This window comes from Rhamphochromis sp. 'chilingali', assembly GCF_963969265.1.
Source record: "Rhamphochromis sp. 'chilingali' genome assembly, chromosome: 6".
NCBI lineage: Eukaryota > Metazoa > Chordata > Actinopteri > Cichliformes > Cichlidae > Rhamphochromis > Rhamphochromis sp. 'chilingali'.
In genome coordinates, this window is record NC_137933.1 from 20385412 (window position 1) to 20408571 (window position 23160).

Consider the following 23160-nt stretch of genomic DNA (forward strand, 5'->3'; position numbering starts at 1 on the left):
AGGACACTGAGTCATGATTGGAAACAATATAAAGTTATTCTATTTGTTTGGTGCCTGCAAAATATACATAGTGTCAGTATATTGCTCTAGATTCTTTTTCTAGTTTTCTGTCAAACATTTTTTTAAATCAAATTATTTGCTTTAAACACCAAATACATGAATATTTGAAAGTGACAATGGCAGGTATGGACTTGCAGAGATTTAAAAGATGCAAAGATATCAGCTTGTTGGACAGCTAACTAAGAGTACATGGTTGGAGTTGGTTCACTGAGGGGTTTCACTCTGTCTAGCATCACTATGATATCGTTCATTGTTGGAATACTCTGATGTGCTACATAAAGCAAATATATTTTAATGTCAATGAGAAGAAAATGCTGAAATCAGCTTTTTTTAAGTATATTTACATGTTATTTCCATATAACATAATTATGATGTTATCTAAATTCTCCATTAATGCAGACAGTCACGAGAGACCTTGTTCACAGATCTGTTTAACAATTAAAATTTTGTATTTTTGAGAAGTTACATTGAAATCCTGGAAACCCATCCATTATCGTCTCTGGGCACCGCTTCTCGTGTAACCAGTCGATATCAGGGCAAAGAGTTACAGTTCTGTGAGTCAGCCATTATTTATGAATGCAGATAGAGTAAGAAAAAAAAAGCCAATAAAAGATGAATTATTTCAGTAGATGTATCTTTTTTTTTGCTGTCTACAGTGGCTGTTTACCTGCTTTCAGGCAAAGCCCACTCATACACTGAATGGAAAGCAGCCACATAAATCTTGTTTATAGTAAATTATAATTCAGTCTTGGGAAATTTATGGGTCTTAATGCTGAATCTAGAAAAGCATTAGTGCTTATATTTGCTGTTGACGCCGTTATTGTTTTGTATAGCTTCAAGAAGCGATCGATCCTAACAAGAATCCATATTTTGCTGATTTAGCTTTAGCTTGTGCAAAGAAAAATCCTTTAAGGTTTTTTCTGATCCACAATGTTGGGGGAAACAAAAAGTGGATGTATTGGAAACCCCGCAAGCAGGATTAAAACTCTAAATCTGTCACAGTGACTGATTTGTTTCGGGTAACTTTTCGCGGGTTTGCATGTTTGGAAGCTGTGATGTGATAAATTCCCAGTGGTAACTGCACAACTGGGGGCCCAGGCCAACTGGACCTCCCTTTTGGGACTTCTGTTGTGTTGTAAGGGATGGAGTGATGCAGAGGTGAGATTTACACAGCCGTTTTAGCCATTTGGGGAGCAAGCATTTAAGGGTGCTATGAGATGCAGTGGAGCGCACGGACCGGTCCCGCCCTGCGTCTTTCAGATTTCCCATGGGAGTGCCAGATGTGGGGTCATCCATCTACTCAGGGTTCAGACCAAGCGCCTCCCTTCAAAGTCATTTTCAGATGTGTAGTTAATGCTGCGTGCTGCACTCTCAGAAAGCAGCACATACACACACGTTCATATGTATCTAAAAAAATTCTAATTTTACATTTGTGTTCTTTTCATCAGCATTCTGTTATCAAGACACAGCAGCACAAATTTAAAAAAAACCTCTTCGTGGGAGATTCATCGTGGCCTCTTCAGCGTGGCTTACCAACCCAACAGTTGTCCTCTAATGAGGGGGAAGTAATGAGTGTTAGACTGAGGAGAATTGTGATGCCAAATGTTCACCCAGGTTGTTATTCAGAGCCTCTGCTGTCCAAGGTCCTCGCTCATTTCTGGCTTCACAAAACAAGAGGCGTAGACCATCCAAAGAGGAATTTAGTGGCATTTCCATTTGAATATAAATCTCATTTAACCCCAGATAACTCTAAACGTTGGAAAATATTTCAACAAACGGCAAGTCAAGGATTAAGAATTGTAGGGTTTTACTTTTGTGCCGAGAGCATACGGCGAATGAGCTGAATGGAGGACAGCACATAATTCATGCAGCTATGTGGCTGATAGGAGAGGCGACTCATTTGAATTCTGAAGCACAAGTATTGGTGATAATTAGATATGTGACTTCTGGGGAAGAAGACAATTGCATGGAGAAGACATATGGTGCTTCCCAGCAATAATCAGGTGTGAAAAAGATTGTAGACTCTTTTCTCTTTTTTACTGTCAGCAATAAATGTGCGGCGAGTAGGAGGTTTAACAAAAAAAAGAAAAAATCAACTGGAAAACATGAAAATCATCACGATGCTTACGGCATGAGTGGAACTGCGAGTGAAATGTATTCCTCTACGACTAAATGAATTTGAGGACGCTTACGAAAAAGCGCCCATTGTTCCCTGAAACGCTCCAGAGAAAGGAATTTCATTATGTTTAAGGATTTACTTTCAGCTGCCTCGCAAGTTAAGGAAAAAGTCAGACATTAACAGCCCAAAACCTGACCCGCTTTCAACTGTCTGCTCATTTTTCTTTTATTATCTTCTCCGAAAAACTGAATATGCTTTTCTGCGAATTATCTATAGGACTGTACTGTAAAGGTACAAAACATCTAGTTTCCTCCCATGCATCCTGTATCAACATAAGTAAGCTGAATAATGATTTTACCTTGGACCAGACTGCTGGTACTTTTATTTAGTTTTTTTTTTGAGCCATATGAATTAATGTGTTTGAGGCCATCACACATAATAACATGGTAATGTGTCCGAGGGATAAACAAAGAAGTGGGTCAAGTTAAGCAAGAAGAGATCACATTCTTTAAGAGAGGCTCTACTAATGGGAGAAATGTTCATTCACTGACCCGTTTGTGTCCTCATGTCCTCTTTAACTATTCATTTATTTGATCTTTTTCTTAATCTAAATTTAGATTGTGGACAAGAGGCACAAACTCAAGTCAAGACGAATGTTATTCATATCAGAGACAGCACAGGGGCTCACTGGTTAGTGATTTTGGTTCCCTGTGTTCGGGTTTCTGGTCCTTTCTGTATGGTATTTATGTGATGTCTGATGTTTTCACATTTTCTCTGAGCATTTGTTTTCACGCACGACCACAAAAAGCATTCTCGCCTATTTATGGCCCCAGAAACTTTCGCGAATGAGATTCTAAATATGAAGAGTTTCATTTCCTGGTTAAATGAACATTACACAAAAATACCCTGGGGGGGTCCCCATCCTTGGATTCTTGATTCAGATATGCAAAAAAATAACATTTAACAGGGAAAGACTGATAAAAACAAAACTCAGAAAGAGCAACAGACAGTGGCAATATAGTGGAAAATATGAGCAGCATATCAAGGAGGACGCCAAGCTGCTTCCAAACTGAACAATTATGCAAACATGACTTGAGTCACAGCACCTCCTCTACACTTTGAAGACCTGGAAAGCGAGCACAGATAATGTTTCTCTTCATGTGTGATGTGTGAAGTGGAGCTCTCCTTCACCATGTACTCTAGTGGCATCACTGCTGTGTTCATTCCTACTTAAAGCAAGACAGGGTGGCTTGGTGCCATGCTTTAATCCTATAACTCAGTTCTCCTCTTCTATACTCAGCAGGAGGACAGAATACAAAAGTGCACAAAATGTAAGCACGCAAATAAAGACGGCCAGCAGGGCCAAACCTTATTAATGCTTTGGCTAACGGCTAAAACTGCGTTTTAGTCACACGACAGGCAGAAATGTGCGTTTGCATTCTTTTTGGCAGCTTTGTAAAGCCGTGTGTATCTGTGGTCCTCTTTGATAAATCTCAATCACTGTGAAGCTGCATGCATGTGCACAAGACTGATTTCCATCCCAATCTGTAGTCACGAATGGATGTAGACAGTCCCTTAATTAATCATTTGCATACAAACATGTTGTTTGTCCCACAAGTTATTAGACTCGCCCATGAAAACAGCAGCAAAGAAGAAACACAATTTCATGGAATGTGATTTTTTTAAATGATCATTGGAAAATTGGAGAAAAAGAAAGGTGGTTTTCCGGGATGATAAAAAAACATTGAACAAAAACCACCAAAGACTAAAAAAAGGGACTGAGGTTATTAACTGTGTAAGCTCAGAGCAAAGGACTCTGGCAGATGTACAAAAGAAATGGTCACAGTAGGAAGAGAGGCAAGCAAGGTCATCAGACCAGTGAATGATTAGTATGCACAGCTGCAGCTATTTACACCCCTAACAATTAGCATTAAAAATGTATTACTAATAACATTATAACCAATAAAGAAATTGGCCACTTTGTTTCTGTTTTTACTTCATTCTTTGTCTAATTCACCACGTCAGGCTTAATCTCTAAAAAGGTTTAGATGGTGTGAATCATGCATTAAATGCACACAATCTAATTACACATTCTTTCTTTATGAATGCCATTTCACGTGTGGGAAAAAGCATACGCATGGTTTTTGTGCATACTCATCATTTATTCATCCAGGCCCTTGGGCTCTGTGTCTGAGACGATAAACAGTGCACACTGGATGAACCCCCGCGAGACCCTGCGTCACTGTTATTGATATACTTTCCTCTCCTGCGAGTGTGCGAGGGTCCTCTAGTGTCCGGATGATGCAAATTTTATCACCGGGGGTGGGGGGGTGTTTGCCCTAAAAATAAGCTGCAAAGGCACCAACTGCGCACGCATCCTTCAAGTGGAATTATAATTATTAGAGTACAAACAACAAAACGTCCACGCTATCCACAGCTGCCCACGTGCATGTCCAACAGAGTATAATCCAGGCATTGGGCGACACTGAGCCTGGACATGTGCTCATGCGATAAAAGAACAAGCTTAGGCCCATGCACCTGCATGTTAAAGAGAGACAGCTGTTTTCTAGAATAAACAACGTAAGTCTTTGGAAAGCCGGCTGCGATGGTCATGAGAAGATGTTTGAAGTTTTTTTAATGAGTGTGGAGTTTTACGCTTAGTTTGGCCTTAAATGTTACAAAAGGCCCGCTTTTTTTTGTTCTCTTGCATCAAATCCCTTCTTAATTGCTCGCGAGTCTCTGAATACACAAAATTCTTATTTGACAGTTGTTATTTTCCTCAATCAGTAAAAAGGAAACAGTATCAACAAGGTTGACAGCTACAGGGAGAAGGAGTTGCAGTTAATTTCAAATCAGTTCTACTTTTCTTGTTATGGGCTTGTCTGTTATTTTAGCCTCCTTTCTCTGTTGTCCTCACTCAGCCCTCTCACTCTCCTCTTTTCTCTCCTGCTTGTCTCTAATCTTACCCAAGCTGTGCCTGGGAATTATTTGAATAATCCCCTAATTTACAGCATCTGCTGTGCTTTAATAGGGCTCTCTTTAATTAGGGTCTACTTGCAGTAGTGAGCATGGAGATTTGGGGCTAAGGTCTAGAGTGGGAGTGCAAGGGGGGTGTTGTGGGTGGAGCAGAGGCAGGAGAAATGTGGACGAAACGTGGAAAAAAATGGACAGTATTTAGTTTTGGGAAACACCTTTTTTGATACAAAAATACTAACTGGCATTTTTTACAGACTCGGGACTAATTGAAATTTTTGTCCCAGGCTAATTGTAACAAAGTGACAAAAGATTTAATTTAAAATTAGTTCTTCACTAAGTTTTCGGTCACGTGTAGACAAAGATGGGTTCATCCTTTCAGTTAGTTCCCTTGTTTATACCTGAAGGATTCATAGGTCACTAGTAAGTGGCTTAACAAAGTAACAAAACATTCTTCTGAAAGGTTTTGTTACTTTGTTACATTTGGTGCTTCTGAAAAAGCAGCCAGTGTCAAGGAACTGTTACATGAGTTGACTTGAAAAAAAAAAAGACAAGAAAGTCTGACTTCTTGGAAGCAATATTTTGCATTGTACTGTAATTCATTAATTGACTAATTTTTTTAAGGTCTTCATCTCCAGGTAATACAGTACAGTGCTGTGAGAAATTACTGTATCTTTCAATTCATTGTCACCAGACTGGCTTTAATTCCCTCAAACTTTAGCTGTCTAACTGTGAAAATGATTTTATTCATCACTTTTTCTGGTCATCATATTTTGTCATCGTTCTTGTCATGATTTATATTGTCTCATTCTCCTGAGGGATAACTCTTGTAGGACTGCTGCTCTCTCTACCTCCGACAGGGACCCCTAATAGCAGCCATCAATCTTAATATGTTTAACACTATTGATCAGCACAACAAACTGCACACAATCACACCACCGGAAAGCCAAACAAGCCTGCAACACAATCAGAGAAGACCATTATAATCTTATTAAAACTGTTGTGTAATGTGAGAGGGGCAGAGTTCACATGTTTAGCTGTTAGAAAAGCAAAGAAAAGGTTGGTAATTCCCTCTAAGAAAAATTACACTCAAAATTGAAGTGGACACAATGCTTAGTTTGTATAAATTTTAGCTAATCTCTGTGTTTTTTCAATGCCATCTGTGCACAAAGGCCTCATACCTTGGTGTTTGATTCAATTACAAGACTATGACTCATTCTCCGTCTATATGGAGCAGAGTCACACTGCGCACTGTGTTAGCGGTGTGGTCCTGGAAATGTAGTGTCAGTCTGTTGAGTGGTTTACCAACTGCTGTGTTTCAAGCTGAGATTTGAAGGGATTTAATTTTGTTTTCATTTTAGTCGTCCGCTGATATTTATTAACCATAAAAATCCGATTTGTAGGTGATATCACAAAAAAATTAAAAAGGTAAACAGGGCCTTTTTCTTCTCAAAATGGAGAGTGAAGCTGACAGAAAAAAAATAAGAGGATCGTACACATGCAAATTGCCTTATAAATCTTATTACCCATATAGTATATTAGTTGGAGTACTTGTCATATAAATGATCAATCAGTTTGGATTCTCAGCTTCACATTCATGTGAACATCTGGTACTTCTGGGCTCAGGTGGCAGGTGTTGCACCTCAGCTCATGCTTTTGCTCCTGCAGGTTCTGATGTTCATGTGTCGGCTTGAAGCATTAATGGAGGGAAATAAGTGTGTGTGTGTGTGTGTGTGTGTGTGTGTGTGTGTGTGTGTGTGTGTGTGTGTGTGTGTGTGTGTGTGTGTGTGTGTGTGTGTGTGTCAGAGGCAGATAGACAAGACCAGGTGTAGCCCTACGTATCGTAGGTGATAAGCATCACACACCACAAACCAAAGCCTGATAGCGGGACTGGTGAGAAAGAGGTGGGGGGGCTAGTGGGGCAGGGAGCTAATAAAATATCACATCTGCATTAAAATGCCAAGTCCAGGGTCCCAGCACACGGCCTGCTTTTTCAGGGATACCTATTTAAAGGCCGTGGAAGCACGGACTCTGCACGCCGTTATAGCGGCGTACATGTACACCATCTCCATTATTTATGGGTCTCATCTCTGGTTTACTGAGTTGGGGGTGGGGTGGGCACTGCAGTCATCACTGCCGCTTCGAACAACATGTGCTTAATGATGTCACAGACTTGAGAGGACCCGAGGGGGTGGGGAGAGAGGTGCGATGAAGAGCTGGGAACGGTTAAAATGTGGAGTGGGGCAGGAGGGTGGCCGCAGGCAAATGGAAGGAAGGGCAATGACATTACAACATAGGGGTTCACCGGAGAAGCTTTTTCACAACAGCTGCTGTTTTGAACAGTACTGCAGGATATCTGCCCCTCTGCTAGCATCATTAGCGCTGTCATATCACTGAACACCCACATGTGACCACAGGTGCTTGGAAATCATGAAAATTTCTCATCTGGCTGCCTGATTTAGTTGTTGCAGTTGGAGATGCCAAAAAATAAGGCAGTTTTGGGCAGTTTTTAGTAATGGTGTTAATTATTATCTGTGGAGTATTTGTGTGAGTGTTTCACAGAGCGATAAAGAAATGGATCATTACTTGGGGCTATTAGCCAAAACTTCACCAGTAGGGTCATTTCAGTAATCACCATTTAATCTACGTTTCTTCATTAGATAGATACAAGCTGCTCACATGACAGAGCTAAAAATCTGCTATCGAAACGTTGAAGCCATTGTACTTGGTTTGCTCATTTAGCATCATCATCATCGGCCCTCAAGTCTGATAGTCAGCGATGGTATATTTTCACTTGCTTTCATATTTCATCCTTTGTGCGTCTTTGTGGGAAAGCGGGGGTGACATTTTTTCCTTTCAAAGAGATTTTCATGTTAATTTCGGCCCGATTCCGATTTATTGTTATGCGACTTCATGGTAAATTGTGCAACACGCAGCAGGACAGTGCCAGTCACTTTTGACAAGATCTGATTTACAGCTTAGCTCCTTGTTTCACATTTCCTCTCTGTGACCTTCCCTCATATTACTCCCTCAATCATTCTTTTGTGGTTGTCACCGAGAAACTGTCAAACATATGTTCGAGGAGTGATCTCCTCACTGTGCGCCTGTGTATGGATTTCCATTTAGTATGCACCCCAACCATTCTTTCCCCTATTGCAGTAATTAGACCTGCTCCATTTAAGCCGGCGGCGTCACGCTGGTAGTGGACAGTCTTTAATCATGTGAGAGTGTCTGTCAACACTTAGCAGAGCAGGAGATAGACAAACAATGGCAGAACAGGTCTTGTTGGAGGTGTGTGTCTGGATGAGTAAAATGAATTGTTGTTGTCTACTGCTTTTATTGTGCTTTGAGCACAAGGAGGAGGTTTGATAGGGTTGTGTGTTTGGATGTCTTCGTATGCGTTTGCTATAGCTTTGCTAAATCACGTTGAGCTGCTTCTGCAGCATACACCATAAAAGTCAACTAAAGTGCAGATTATAAATGGCTGTTTTTCTTTAGAGTTAATCAAATTCTCTGCCGCATGCATTCATTTGTGGGTGTGACCCCGCTGTGATTTTTGAAATTGTGTCTGATTTTGCGAGGGTTCAATAATAGGAGGACTGTGGGCCTCTTAGAGAGACTATGTTTTATGCATGAGGGCAAAGGGTGGGGCCCGTTAGGGGGTTGTGTCAGTGGACACACACAACAGCCAGATCAGCAGACACCCTGACTACTTGGCAGAGATGCACAAGAAAGACTTCTATAGACACTGGTCCTCCTTTGTCCTGCAGCATTCAAGTGCCTCAGTGTTCCCAGTACACACGGACAGTGCACACAGCTGTGTGCGTGCATGCCTGTATCTTAATTTGAGACTTTATTCCAGGACAGCGCTCGTCTTGCATCATATCAGTTACCTTGACCTTCTTGTTTTCCGCACATTGTTTTTCTGAAGGATTTCTAGCCATTTCACCTAAGCGTCCTTCATCAGCAGTGGCAGCACCTTCAGGGCTTTAATTCAGTGCCTTCTGCCAGTCTTTCTGCCCCAGGCTCAGTATGACAGCAGGCCAGGGCAGAACGTATTGTTGATTGCTTTTGTCTAGAAATGAAGTGCAAGCCCATAAAAGTGTTTCTATGGGGCAACTTGAAATATACAATAATAACTTCTGACAACTTTACAGTGGGTTTTCATCATTTTATAAACTGAAGTGTTCCCAAGCTTGCAGTTTACTGTGTCAGAAGGAAGAATTGAAAAAAAAGAGCTGAAATGGACCATAATGGTGATTTGGTGATAAAATACTTCCGATGCTCTCGGTGACTTTAAAGCCACGTATGCTTCAGAGTGATGTTACATTTATTAGGTAGGGCATTGTGAGGGCCGTGTGGCCCTTTGAGACTGACGAACAAACTGAATTACCCCAGTAAAAATGGACCGCTGCTTTTGTGAGGCCTTATCATTTCTTAAGAGAAATGATTTCACATGGTATCTTCAGAGAAATATGCTACAGCTTCATAAGTCATGGCTTATGAAGAGCGAACTACTGGAAAAAAAGTAGATTACCATGGTTTAATTTTCATTAGAGCGCCATGCATCTATTCCAAGATCTAAGGTCAAGTCGTGTTTGAGAATGCCACGCTTCTCATTAAGCTCTGAAATGTAATAATCACAGTGTTGCAGCCGCTGGTATAAAGTAGTGCTTCTCTAAATGAAGTATCCACTCTCTCTCTGTGCTCTCATCCTTCAGCATCAGTGGTTAAGGTTTGTTTTCTTCATTTCTATATGCTTATTTTAAACTATACATATTTCTTTTCTGGTTCTGCACAACAGGAAAACCTTGACAACATTCAAAGTGCACACAGTCCGTAGTTCAGTACAACAAAGTTAATGCTACACCAGCCCAAGAAGTCAGAGAAAGAACTACCAGACAGCAACCAAGCATAAATACGCTTATTATGTATTGCTGCCTGCAAAATAAAGGTCCTGCAAGTAATAATTTAATGCAGGCTACATGTTGGAAGGGGGTGGGGGGGGTGGGGGGGGTCGTCTTATGAAATAATAAGGGGTCTGTTCCCGTTGTTATGCTAACAGTTTTCGGAGAAACCCCTCTTCCTCCAAGTTAATTATGGTTGACATTTAAATGCACTTCTGTTGAAGAAGGTGGGAGAATTGTGGAAGAAGAGGGCCTCTCTCTAATTGAGTTTGTTGCTGGCTCCACCTTCGATGCCGCCTTTGTTCTGCAGGGAGTGGATATGTGAACTGCAGCTGAATGAGGCTCTCTGTGGGGATATTGATACTAGCTTGGCTATATGGTGCTGGCCTTATCTATGTTGTCTTTATTTGCGTTAGCATCCATTTTGGAAACATATGTTTCTTACCTGCATACAAAATGTTTCACCAGCTGCATATGAAGGACAGGCACAGTGGCAGCAGAAAAATGTATCACATCCTCTCAAGCAGGTTGCATGCTCTCACAGAAATAGCTATGCTTTTACTTCTTGAATGTGTTTCATTGTGTTGTTATTTGTAGGATTGTTTTCTTTTACAAAAGCTTCCTTTTACACATTTTTAGTGATGTCAGAAACGTTCTGCTTGTCTCTGAATTGGCTTATGTGAAATAGTAAGGTTAGCAGGTAGGTTAAAGCTCTCAACAATGAAGTGCATTTAGTGAATCAGTGCCATTTTGTGCAAAAACCCAAGTATCTCTGTCAACAGTTGAAGTGTGGATTTTCCATGAAATTGTAGTACTTGCTCTTTATTTGTGAAAAAGCAACACACTAAAAATAAATATAAATACTAAAATAAATTTCCCTTGCAGAAAATGTGCCAGTTGCTCCAAGCATGTTGCAGCACTCCTTTGGTAGATATTCTGTCTCTTTATGTAGTCCAAGATTGGTTCTCTGATGTTGGGATCTGTGGGGGCCACGCCATCTGTTGCAGCGCTGCTTATTTTTTCTGTAAGCAACTGAGCTTATTGCTCTGTAGCTGTTTTGTGAAGCTATGACCTAATATTTCAACTGCTCCTCTTTCTATCTCACAGCCATGGCAGATTTCCACGTCCAACCCGAGTCGGTGCACGCTGAGGAGTCCGGCGTGGCCAGATTCCAGTGCCAGATTCACGGCCTGCCAGAGCCGGTCATCAGCTGGGAAAAAGACAGCCGTCCAGTGGAAACCAGTAATGAGAGGTTAGATCAAAATACCACTTGGGCTTCTTGTTTTAAGAAACTGCAGCACTTTGGTTAAAGGTGCCAAGTCTCGTGATTTTTTTCTGTCTTTTAGGTACACTCTCCTGCCCACAGGCGTTCTCCAGATCACAGGAGTGCGTGAGGAGGACAGTGGAAGGTTCTGCTGTGTGGCTCATAACAGTGCAGGAGTGAAACACAGTGCTGAGGCACTCCTAACAGTTTCCGGTTGGTATCTATAGTTGAGCACGCATCTGAGTAAACCTCTGGTTTTTTGTTTGTGTGTTGTCATTTGAGGAAAGCCTACATATCCTCACTGTAAATTGACTTTGGTTTAAATGAGCTTTCTTTATTCGGATCTTTAGTTTTCTGTATCACTGATCAAATACAGTCACTTAATACGCCTCTGCTTATCTGTATAGCACATTTCCTAGACTTTTCCAAACCTATTGTCCTGCTGCCAGATCTAAGAGATACAGCATATTGAGCTAATGCACTTGGAGAAATCCAATTAAAAGAAGCTATCCATCATGCTCATTCCAATCTTGAATTCTCGTCTCCCTTTTCCCTTCAGGCTCTCAGTCATCTGTTTACAAAGAACCTGTCATCGTGGTCGGTCCAGAAAACCTAACCCTCACTGTTCACCAAACGGCTATCTTGGAGTGTGTTGCCACTGGATACCCTCGGCCCATTGTGTCATGGAGCAGACTAGGTGAGAAAAAAGTCCTGATCAGATCAGACCTGGTGTTCTTGTTTGTGTGTTTGAGAGATTAGGTGGCATTTGTGTGTTCTGTCTTCCACTGTGAAGTATACAGAGCCAGACTGATATATCAGTCGATACTGGTTATTCACTGATATCGATATGGAATTCACTGGCATCAGCATTTATGGCAGCTGATAAATCGAAACTTAAAAAGTTTAACAGCATGTGCAAACAAGCTGATGCTTGCATAGTTTTTCATACTATATCAGATATTCATGTTAGATTTTTAAATCACCAAATATCGGTATCAGTATCGGTCAGTAAAATTCCTATATTGGTCATACTCTACTAGAATATATTTGTTACAGCACAGATCTATTGTGTACACATGAGGCAGTGGGATTGAAGGTTAAGTCTTAGGGCTAAACATGATGTTCGACTCTGTTGCTTCGTGTCCTCACGATGCTAAAACCTCCTTGGAAGCAGCGGAGAGCCTCTGAGTAATTGCTGCACAGACAGCTCTCTTCATGCGGATTTTTCCTTTTCTTGACTACCACTCAGATTCTGTCGTGAACAATTTTTCAATCTCCTATCTGTTTACTTTACTTCTCATTCAATCTGATTTTCTGTTCCAAATGTAAATCACAGCCCCTCCCCAGCATCTGGGTGTAATCAGATTGCCAGTATTGCCTTACACAGTGTTACCAGAATGAAATGCTAACACGATGGGATTTGTATGTATTAGATTACAGCAGGGAGGCTAGGATAAGCCGCATAATGAATCTTATAGTTTCACATCAGTCACTCCTTAATGCCAGAGTTGGTTTGCTGCTATTCATTGAACAGCGGCACCACGGCCTCCTAGCTTGTGCTCTTTTTTTTTCTGACACTAAGTTAATTAGTCTCTGACAGGGAGAAAGTGATGGCAAAGCCAGAGAGAGAGAGGAATATAACAGGAAAATGCAAGAAAAGAACAAGACTGCTTCTGTTAGGACAACGTCCCAGTGCGATAATGAAAAAAATGTGGAAGAAGAAGAAGACGAACACGTGTCACACAAGTTGGAGACATTTATTAGATCTCAATGACTTGTCGTGATTAATTGCATTAATTACATGTATTGTCTTCATTAGGCATCGCCACATAATTGCACATTTACTAATTGAAGCTGCGGCATTTATCACACGAGCCGTGTGTGTGTTGGCTGGTTTGAAGATTCAAGCGAACTCAAAGGATTTTTTTCATCACTTCTGATGAATTGAATGGTGAGCTTGAGATGTGATGAGGTTTGGTCTGTGTGTTTGCTGTGATGATTTCCTTTTGCAGTTTAGGGCTGGTGATCATATCTGATTTAAAAGCAAAACCTGGTGTGCAAAATCTCTGTGTTGTTACAGGGCTTGTCCCTTTCTCCTCCTGGGTTCCTTTTCTCTCTGTCATCATGTTTGGTGTCAGTGTAGTTGTCTTTTGGTCGTTTCCTGTTGTACTCCAGTAGCTGGGTGTCTCCTGCGTCATGATCTGGGTCACTTTCTGTTTGTTGTATTCACCTGCATTTATTAATTTCATCTTGTCACCCTTTTGTAGCAATTATCTGTTTGTGCAGCCTTCTTCCTTGGCTCTATGTATGTTTTGCTTTCTGTTTTACCTGCACTTCTTTGGAGTTTTAGGTTTTGGACCTGTTGTATCACCCAGAATAAAGGCTTGCTTTGATTTCATTGTTTTACATTTCATGACACTATGTGTCATCACTACAGTTTGGCTGAAGAAACCAAAATAACAGTTGCAAGACAAAGGTGCTCATAATGCCTACACACTTGCATTAGCTACACAGTAATAACATGTTTTTGCCACATTGATAAGGCAGTGTATATAAAATTTAAAATATTAGAAGATTTCATGTACTCTTGATGAATTAAGACATTCATCAACTCGTTGTGTAGACACACTAGTGAGATATTCATGTCACATATGGCTGTAATGTAAAATACACACCATTATATAATCTAAGTATCTTTGATACAAGCACATTTGTATGTGCAGTAATGGGATATATTATCATGCACAATATACACACAAAATCATGAGTCTGGTAATCATTTTTGTCATCATATAATTTGATTAGGCCAACATATGCCACAGTGTATTGGTTTGGAGTATGCCATTATGTTTTCAAAGTACGCTTTTACAGTTTTTTAGTCTTTTTTTTCACTTAGATAAGTGGTGATCATACTGTTATCGTCAGCAACAGTTTTACCACCACAGAGGACTCTGAGATCTGTAGTCCCATAGACCATCATCTCTCATTTGTCTTGCAACCAGCAGTATGTGATAGAAGGCTGTTCTGATGGCAGTTTCAGTATTCCACAAAACTCTTGGTCATGTGGGTCACGACAGTAAACTTAAACGTTTGTGATGGGCATTCAACATCATATATCTTAGTCCTTAAAAATGAAACTAACAATATGTTTTCACAGTCTTTTGCTAATAAAACCTTAAAAAAATAATTTGTTGATAATCCTGATTAGCAAATTCATTTTTAGGCTTAGTGGCATTATTTTGAAATTCACTTGCTAATGTGCAAGTGAATTTCAGTCAAACTCATTATCCAAAGTAACCTTTCTGTTGAAAAGTGACTTGCTTTAAGTTTGAAGATAAGGGACGAACCCAAAAGTATTCACTGACTATTGACCACATAGTTAGCATTTCTGACTGGAGCTCCTTTGTCCGCTGTGGTACCTGTCTCCCTTCCCTCCATTCCTGGCCTTTCAGTGTATCATATCTGGAACGTACAGGCTTACAGGCTGCAGATGGAACTCACAGATGGGATTAAAATGCCCCTTTGGCCCCATAGCTAACATCATAGGCAGACTGAAGCCATTGTTGGAGTTGACACTGCAGATAAGGGAGCACAGGAAAGTGTGTGAGCTTATCATGTAATTACAGCAAAAGCAGAGAGGAGGCTGCTATGGATTGTGTAAGTAGATATAAGATTAGAAGTTACAGTTAGAATTTCTGGTCCCAGACTGGCAGCTGAAACATTTCCAGTGCCAAGAAGCAAACCAGCTTAAAAGAAAATGTACTCTGAGGATTTTTCAGACAAATTCCTGAAAAAGGTGAATGTCTCAACTGGAGCATAAAAGTTTTAATTAGCTGAACATCCGTTAGGGAGAAGCAGAAAAGCAGCATTGATTTACTGTAAAGCACCCAAAAGCCAGATGATTCTCACTGGAAGCTATCACAAAGTCCCAATTAAGTTTTAAAAAATTGCAGCGTGTACATGACTCAAACACAAACTCGCTGACCTTTCTTGGTGTATGGTGTGCTGGCAGCTTTATCACATTATAGTCCTGAGGAACACACGCTGTGAGCGCTGCATCCTTGGGGGGACAGAAATAGCGCTGCTTCTGTCAGCTCGTGGCCGTAAACTTGCATGATGTTAATTAGATGTCTTGCTAGTGATTTACACCCACTCTGATCTTTACTATAGTTCAGTTGACCCCCATCTAACATAAACACCCACTGTGCCCATATACCTGGTTCTTTTTATGCTGACCTCCATAGATTCTTACTCATCCTTCTCAACTGTTTTCTTTTTCTCTCTCCCTGATTAGATGGCCGTCCCATCGGGGTGGAGGGAATCCAGGTGCTCGGCACAGGAAACCTGATGATCTCAGATGTTGGTGTGGAGCACTCCGGGGTCTACGTATGTGCCGCTAACAAACCAGGGACCCGTGTGCGCAGGACTGCTCAAGGACGTCTGGTGGTCCAAGGTGAGCTCTGGATAAAAGCAATGACATTTTCTTTTCAGTTGGGTGAAACTAAAAGCACCTGCGAAACATCCTGGGGAACGTGACGAGGTACAGCTCAGCACTATGTGGGTGGATCAGGCAACATGATTACTGTACCATGACTGAAACCTCAGTTTTGCTGCATTGATAAACAAGTGCTTTGCTCCTGTGCCACCAGCGTGTTTTATGTAGGTGGTCTTTAGTTTAAAACCCTCATTCTGATCTAGTGGTTGGTGCAGATTTTTCAGGGAGAAGGTTTTGAATGATTTTCCCCCAAAGCAAAGCAAAGCAAAGCAAAGCATACCAAAACATTTCAGGCTGATTTTTATTTTGCTACCTTCCAAGCAGTAATTATCAGCTATTTCTGGTATACCAAGCATACTTTTACACCTTTTTGTGCCACCAGCAAGATACAAGACCACTAAAATGTCTCTGCTTGTTGCTCAGAGCTAGAGTCTGTATGGTAGGCATTACAAACATTTCACAAAGAGTTCCGACTCTCAGCTTTTGCAATTTCAGTAATAGTTTCAGGTTTCAAATCTTCAACACTCTGTTAGGAAGAGATAAAAAAAATACATAACTGCAGAGGTTTATTTGAATCATCATTTCTTTAATATTGGAGAACAAAAACACAGAGCAAAATAGATTTACAGCATCACACCGAGAAGCAGACAGTCCTGCAACATCGGCTTTTGTGGTCTCTGAAATACACTTTAGGGACCAGGCGCAGTTTTTACCAACCCTGGGAAGTTATCATGTACAGTATATTGCATTTGTGGAGGCACATGTGATTAAATCTTTTATGGCAAATAGGGTTTTTTTTAGATAGAATGAACAAAGATTGTTTTGTATTTGGAGGCACTGAGCACAGAGATACTTGATGATTAGAGATGGGACTCTGGAGAGTCAGGGGACGTGTACCGTGAAGCAGGATTTGGGGTTTAGCGAGGTTAAGAGGCTATGTTGGAGATTACAGATCAAGTTGTATCAAAGCATAGCCTACTAACTAATCAGTTCTGTGACACCATTCCTAGAAGATCCTATAGACCATGCGTGCATATTTTCAGAGGAGCTCTAGTTTTTTTTTTTTTTAGAAACTCTTTAAACCCCTTTTCATTTTTCCTGACAAGCATCGTTAAGAGATACAGATTCACAGCCTTTCTGCTTGCTTTGCTGCAAGCAGTTTCAGAGCAATTTCATTGTCTTGTAATGTAATGGACTTGCATTTATATAGTACTTCTCTCGTCTTGCTGACCACTGAAAGCACCTTAGACTACAAAGTGCTTGTACTTGTTGGTCTAAGATGTGCAAGTCAGCCTTCACAGCCATTATAATTTGCTAGTCCTGTGAAAAGTATGTACATCAACATCAGCACTGCCCACTTTTAAAGGACATTGCAAACCTGGCTTGATTTGCCCAGTCGAGTTTGCCCTGTTTATTCGATTCAGGTTGGTGAGGTTTAGTGAAGCCACGTTATAAAAATTGTTATACTACAGTCTGAGCTACAAAAATGAGATGCACACTGTGGGCACTTCTGGGAAATTCTATAAATATAACCATCAAATTTAAATTAAAGAATGACATATGGAGATATGATTTGCAGATTTTAGATGCCACACTAGAAGGATAAAAAAAAAACCCAGCAACATGGATTATTTCTTCTTTGTTTGTTGGTTTTCAAAACGCCTAGAAATTGATTTATTGTGTCTTTGTTTTGGCACTGGTATCCTCAGCTCAAAAGCAGCGCCTTCATGTCTGCAGCTTTTTAAAATTCTTCCGCGGTTCTTCACAGGCTCTGCAACAAGAGACAATGCCTCTGCAGTATTGTATCTGCGAGCCTTTTCTTCACTCAAATGACATGTATAATCAGTTTTTTTTTTTAATAACAGGCCATTAGCATTCAATTTTAGATTTGTTTGTTTTATAACACAGTTGTGTGAGTCTCACAGGAGATAAATATGCAGATTTTCTACAATAAATAAGAAGTAACACCATCATCTGGTGAAAGTGGTAAACCCATAGCACCTCTCTTTTTCTTCTTCTCAATATATAATACAATATACTAGATACTATAAGATACATCCAAATTCAAAATATCCTATAATAACATATCTTTGATTTGCCAGTCTTACGTGTAGGTGTTCCTGTAGTTATAGTCATTAGTTTATTTGTACTAGCTGATTACACACTACTGTATGTACAGGTTATGTGAAAACAAGACAAATCAACTCTTAATACATCCTATAAGTCTTTTTAAAGAAAATATACTTTATGTAATGTGGGGAACTTTAATATTAGACAAAAACTTAAAGGTCAATAATCTGTTGCTCTGCCACAGCATGCAGAAGAAATATAGTCCTTTGAAGTTTCATTCTCTGTGTGCTTTCTAACATTTTGATTGAAATGTTGTTGTTCTTTTCATCTATTCTCCACAGAGCTGGAGCCAGTATCATGAAGGTGTTTGATGTTAGTGTTAAGAGACAGGTGCTTTTGACCAAAAGGATATGGCAGGTGTGGGCTGCCCTGTGCATTAATTGCCACCAAGCAGGAAACATCCAGTGTCTGCCTCACTCACATATTGATCAGACGGACCATACTTTGCTCCAGCCTATAGCAGCATCGATCGCAGACAATATTTCATTTCATCTGCTTGTCAAGTCTGCGACGAGCCCCTCACCTGCTAAGGATAAAAAGATGTGGACATTCATGATGTGCCGCTGTCTGTTTTTGGTTTCTGTTATTGATTTAAGGAAACAACAAATGCCTCATTAACTACACATAAACACGTGTTAGAACTGCTCCGTTATGATGGAATAGTGTGCTTTAATTAGTAATTCTCATTATTCTATAGATAATAAGCTACTATAAGAGGGCTTCAGTGGCTGTCACTGATTAGGAACTTCAATAAGCACAAAGCTAAGAAGACAGTCACAGTTTAAAAAAGCACTTACACAGTAAACAAGCTGGATTTATGTTGGCTCCTTTGGGGTACAAAAAGAGAGAAGAGAGAAACAAAGAATGAAAGAGTAAAACTGTAGCGGCCAAAGAAGCGAAAAACAAGCGTAAGATGGATAGCTGGTGCTCACGGTCTTACCCCACACCCTTACAGGTGCAAATCAATGCCTTCCTGAGCTCCCTCTGACCTTCACCTTCAAGTCAGCCCTCAAAGCACACAGCAAGTGTGCACAAAACAGACAATGAAGCTGGGAAGGACTGAGATGAATGAAAGGACCATCTCACGCTGTCAGCCCCCCTCATTCAAGTGCCTAACGGCCCCTTAGCTTTTCCACTGGGAAGAATGAAAATGCTTACATTGAGAAAGTGTCAGACAACATTTTATTTATTAGTGTTGGAACAAGAAGGAGGGCAGAAGAGCGGGGAAAACAAAATAAACAGGAATTCAACTTGACAACCGAAAGTGTGACAGATCTTTTAAAGTTGACCTGTTTGACTTGTTCCTAGTATATATATTTTTTATTTTTTTGTCAAATAAAGGCACATAGAGTGGTGGATGCCCACGTTATATATGGCCAAACTTTCAAATAAGGCCAGCGTATGTGTAAGACCCTATTTCGAGGGATTTTTTCCCACTCTTGGCTGTATGATGTCAGTAGAAGCAGGATGTGGTTAATATGTTTATCTCAAGCGTACAGCTCTGGCCAGCGCAGCGCCTGTTTAAAACCTTCTGTTTGCTAGAGGCAGTCAAACAGAAGACACGGTGAACTGAGGGTCATCAAGGGCCAGTATAGGATAAATAAGGATTATTCAAAAAAGTATATCATGTAAATGTACACTAATAGATGCCAAGAATTAAAAATATGCATAAAAATGAGCATATTAGGTCCATTTTACAGGAACTATGGCTCATGACCGCTTTAAAAAAAGACAGGAAAGTCTAGCTCCATTGGAAGCAAAATATTAAGACGTGACTAAAGACTTTTGCACAATACTGTATTTCTTCATTCATTCCTCTTAGTTTGGACTTTTAATATGTAGCCCTCAATACTCCATATATGTCATAAATGTGCTGTCCCTAAGAGAGCCAGCTAAAATTACTTAACCTATTTAAAACAAGTGCAGCCTTTTTTTATAAACAGTAATCTGTTGCACATTACTCATTACCTTTTTTAATACTTTTTTAAGCAATCTTATAATCCCATCAAATTATAGGTCCAAAAGTTTCTCTTTAAGAGTCACCTCTATGATTCAGTCACTTTGATCTCACGGTATTTGTGTTCAAGCTATTTCAGGTTTTCTCAGGTTGCTCATCCTCTCTTGATGATGATGAAGAAAATGACAGGGACAGAAAAAAAAGGTGGAACAGTGTGGTATTTTTTACTAAAGGCATCATGATACGCCTCCAGTAAAGGCATTATATAAACCCACGTATATATAATACCATCAAATTTTCTCGGCTAATGTTGTCATAAATAAATTAGGCTGTCAGATCACTTACATCTGTTGGTACAATTATAAGCACAGAGGAGATCATTCAAAAGCACCAACGTAGAAAATTATAATCCAGCAGGTATAATTTTAATTACTCTTTAAATTAAAATAGAGCACCTGCCATTTTGAATAATGAATAATGGCTGGAAGCCTGAATCAAGTGATGAGAGCAGATATGATAAAAACTGAACTGCTGTTTTAAGGCAAATTACTCCCAAGTATTGCTCTGGTTGCACAAGTCTTATGGCTTTATCTCGCTTTCCTGCTTCCCCCTTTTCCTGCATCTGCATTGATCTGGTGTCTATCATAATCCTGCCAACTGACCCTGAATTATATCTCTACAGCAGTATTTATACCATTCATGCATACACTAGGCTTTCATATTTTCCCTTCCTCATTCTCACCCTTTGGCTTTTTCTTTTTCTGCACCTCTTAATTCTGCCAAAATTGTATTTCTATTTTTTTGGCACCGATCTATCCAGCAACATCTTTTGCTTGACGGATTGAGGTTACTCGATCTGATTCTCAGTCTGCCTTCTCTTACAGCTCCAGCAGAATTCGTTCAGCCTCCACAGTCCATCGCCCGCCCCGTCGGCACCACCGCTATCTTCACCTGTCAAGCGCGGGGTGAGCCTGAGCCGCAGCTCACCTGGCTGAAGAACGGGCAGATTCTGGAGCCCGGGGGGCACGTCAAACTCAGAAACAACAACAGGTAAACAAAAAAACAAAAAAATTTACTTTAATCATATTCAAATTTATTCATATATACATAAATGCTCACAGAGGCACAGAGCTCTGTAGTAAGACAGTTCGCTCAGTTTTTGCTCATTCTGTCAGAGGTTTTCTACAAAATGGTCCCTTTTGATACCATAAATTTGTTTAAACAGCTGTTTGTTTCCTCACCTAAAACTTTAGGCAGCCCAACAAAAATGTCAAGTGCATTTCCTCCCATAGAAATTGCCACTTGAACCGTGTACAACAACCTACAGAGGATCTTATTAACTTATTAACTCATATTAACTTATTTATAGCTTAAAAACCCCGCATATGCTTATGATATTATATTTACATGAAAAACAAAAATGACAACCCAAAAACTCTTCTTAAAAATGATCTGTAACGAATCTGTCACATGTTACAGCGATTTCATTAAGTCATCATCATCTGGGCTGTTACATAACGTGATAACTGCATTTATCACAGATCAGATTTCTTTCTTTCCAGCCGTCACTTACAAAGCTGCACCCAGCTAACAGGACTAATATGGTTGTCAGTATTAATTGCTATTGCCTTGATCTGATCATTGGCATCATCAAATGCTCATTTTCACCACATTTGTGTTGCTTCTATAACGCAGCAGCTGCTGGAATACGTTCCTGCCAAGGCGTGAGCCTCAATTTATTTTTGCGTCTTTATGTGTGCGCTGTAAAGGCTACATTATGTATACGTATATGTATACGTATATATGTATATATATGTATATATATACATATATATGTATATATATACATATATGTGTATATATGTGTATATATGTGTATATATATACATATATGTGTATATGTGTATATATACATATATGTGTATATATGTGTATATATGTGTATATATATACATATATGTGTATATATGTGTATATATATACATATATGTGTATATGTGTATATATACATATATGTGTATATATACACATATATGTATATATATATACACATATATATATACATATATGTGTATATATACACATATATATACACATATATACACATATATACACATATATGTATATATATATACATATATATACATATATACGTATATACGTATACATATACATATATATATGTATATGTATACGTATATACGTATACATATACATATATATATGTATATATATATGTGTATATATATATATATATATATATATATATATATATATATATATATATATATATATATATATATATATATATACATATATGTATATACATATATATACATATATACGTATACATATACATATCCATGCTTGATTTTATGATATTTCTGGAGAAACCCAAAGTTTCCAGCCTGTTTCTTAACACTGCTAGGCATAACTTCAACCTGCGATACTCCAATTATCCTTATATGCTGTTATTATTCATATTATACGAAATATGAAGTCAGTATGCAACAAAAAGAATCAATACTCACACTACATCGCAGTGAGTGATGCGAGCAGACACCTTCATCGCTCACACACACTGCTGCACTCCTACTTGCCTTCCACCAGTCTCTATTTGTCAGCGAGATGGACTGAGGGGCTAACAAAGAAGGAAAGAAGAGTGGGAAGATATAAATGAGAGGCCAGACTTAGATGTGGTGAAAAAGTGAGAAAAATGAATCTCACTTTGTGTTCAATAGAGAAGTGATGAGTTGGCAGGAAGAATAGATGAGACGAGAAAAAGAAAAAGGGTAGCCAGAGCATTACAGTATTTCTACTCTACACCATTACTGCATGACCTGCTGTTACATGAATCTTATGCAAACCATCTGATTGGTTAAGGAGGCAGGCCTCAGCTTGAGATCTCCCATTAGCTAATTACATCACAAACTCAGCTGGTTAAACAGGAATTGCAATCAGCTATTTAGAGAACCGAGCAGCTTGTTGTGCATCTTAAGACTCTGCACTGTCTGTCTGCAGTGTAATGTTAAACTCTTTCTGTTCAGGGAGTTTGTTTAATGAAAATCAAGAAATTCTCACATTTATAAAACAACTGAATCATGTTGAAATTTGTGCTTAGAAACTGAAAATTTTCTCTTTGACTGACAGATAACATATATAAACATATGCTGCAAGGCTCAAGCAGTAGTAAATCCAGAATCTATATTATATGTTCCTTGTATAATTTTCCCCTCACAGATGCTGTATATTTGT

The 23160-nt window shown here is 39.5% G+C and overlaps 1 protein-coding gene across 1 annotated transcript in view; it reads left to right on the top strand.

Annotated features, from left to right (window-relative positions):
• Positions 1-23160, top strand: part of igdcc3 (immunoglobulin superfamily, DCC subclass, member 3) — a 70226-nt gene that overhangs the window by 20128 nt on the left and 26938 nt on the right. Inside the window, exons 3-7 of the mRNA XM_080885061.1 lie at positions 11167-11311; positions 11406-11536; positions 11883-12020; positions 15618-15776; positions 20790-20955. Of these exons, the coding sequence (XP_080741187.1) occupies positions 11167-11311; positions 11406-11536; positions 11883-12020; positions 15618-15776; positions 20790-20955 (739 nt within the window). The remainder of the gene's footprint in view (positions 1-11166; positions 11312-11405; positions 11537-11882; positions 12021-15617; positions 15777-20789; positions 20956-23160) is intronic.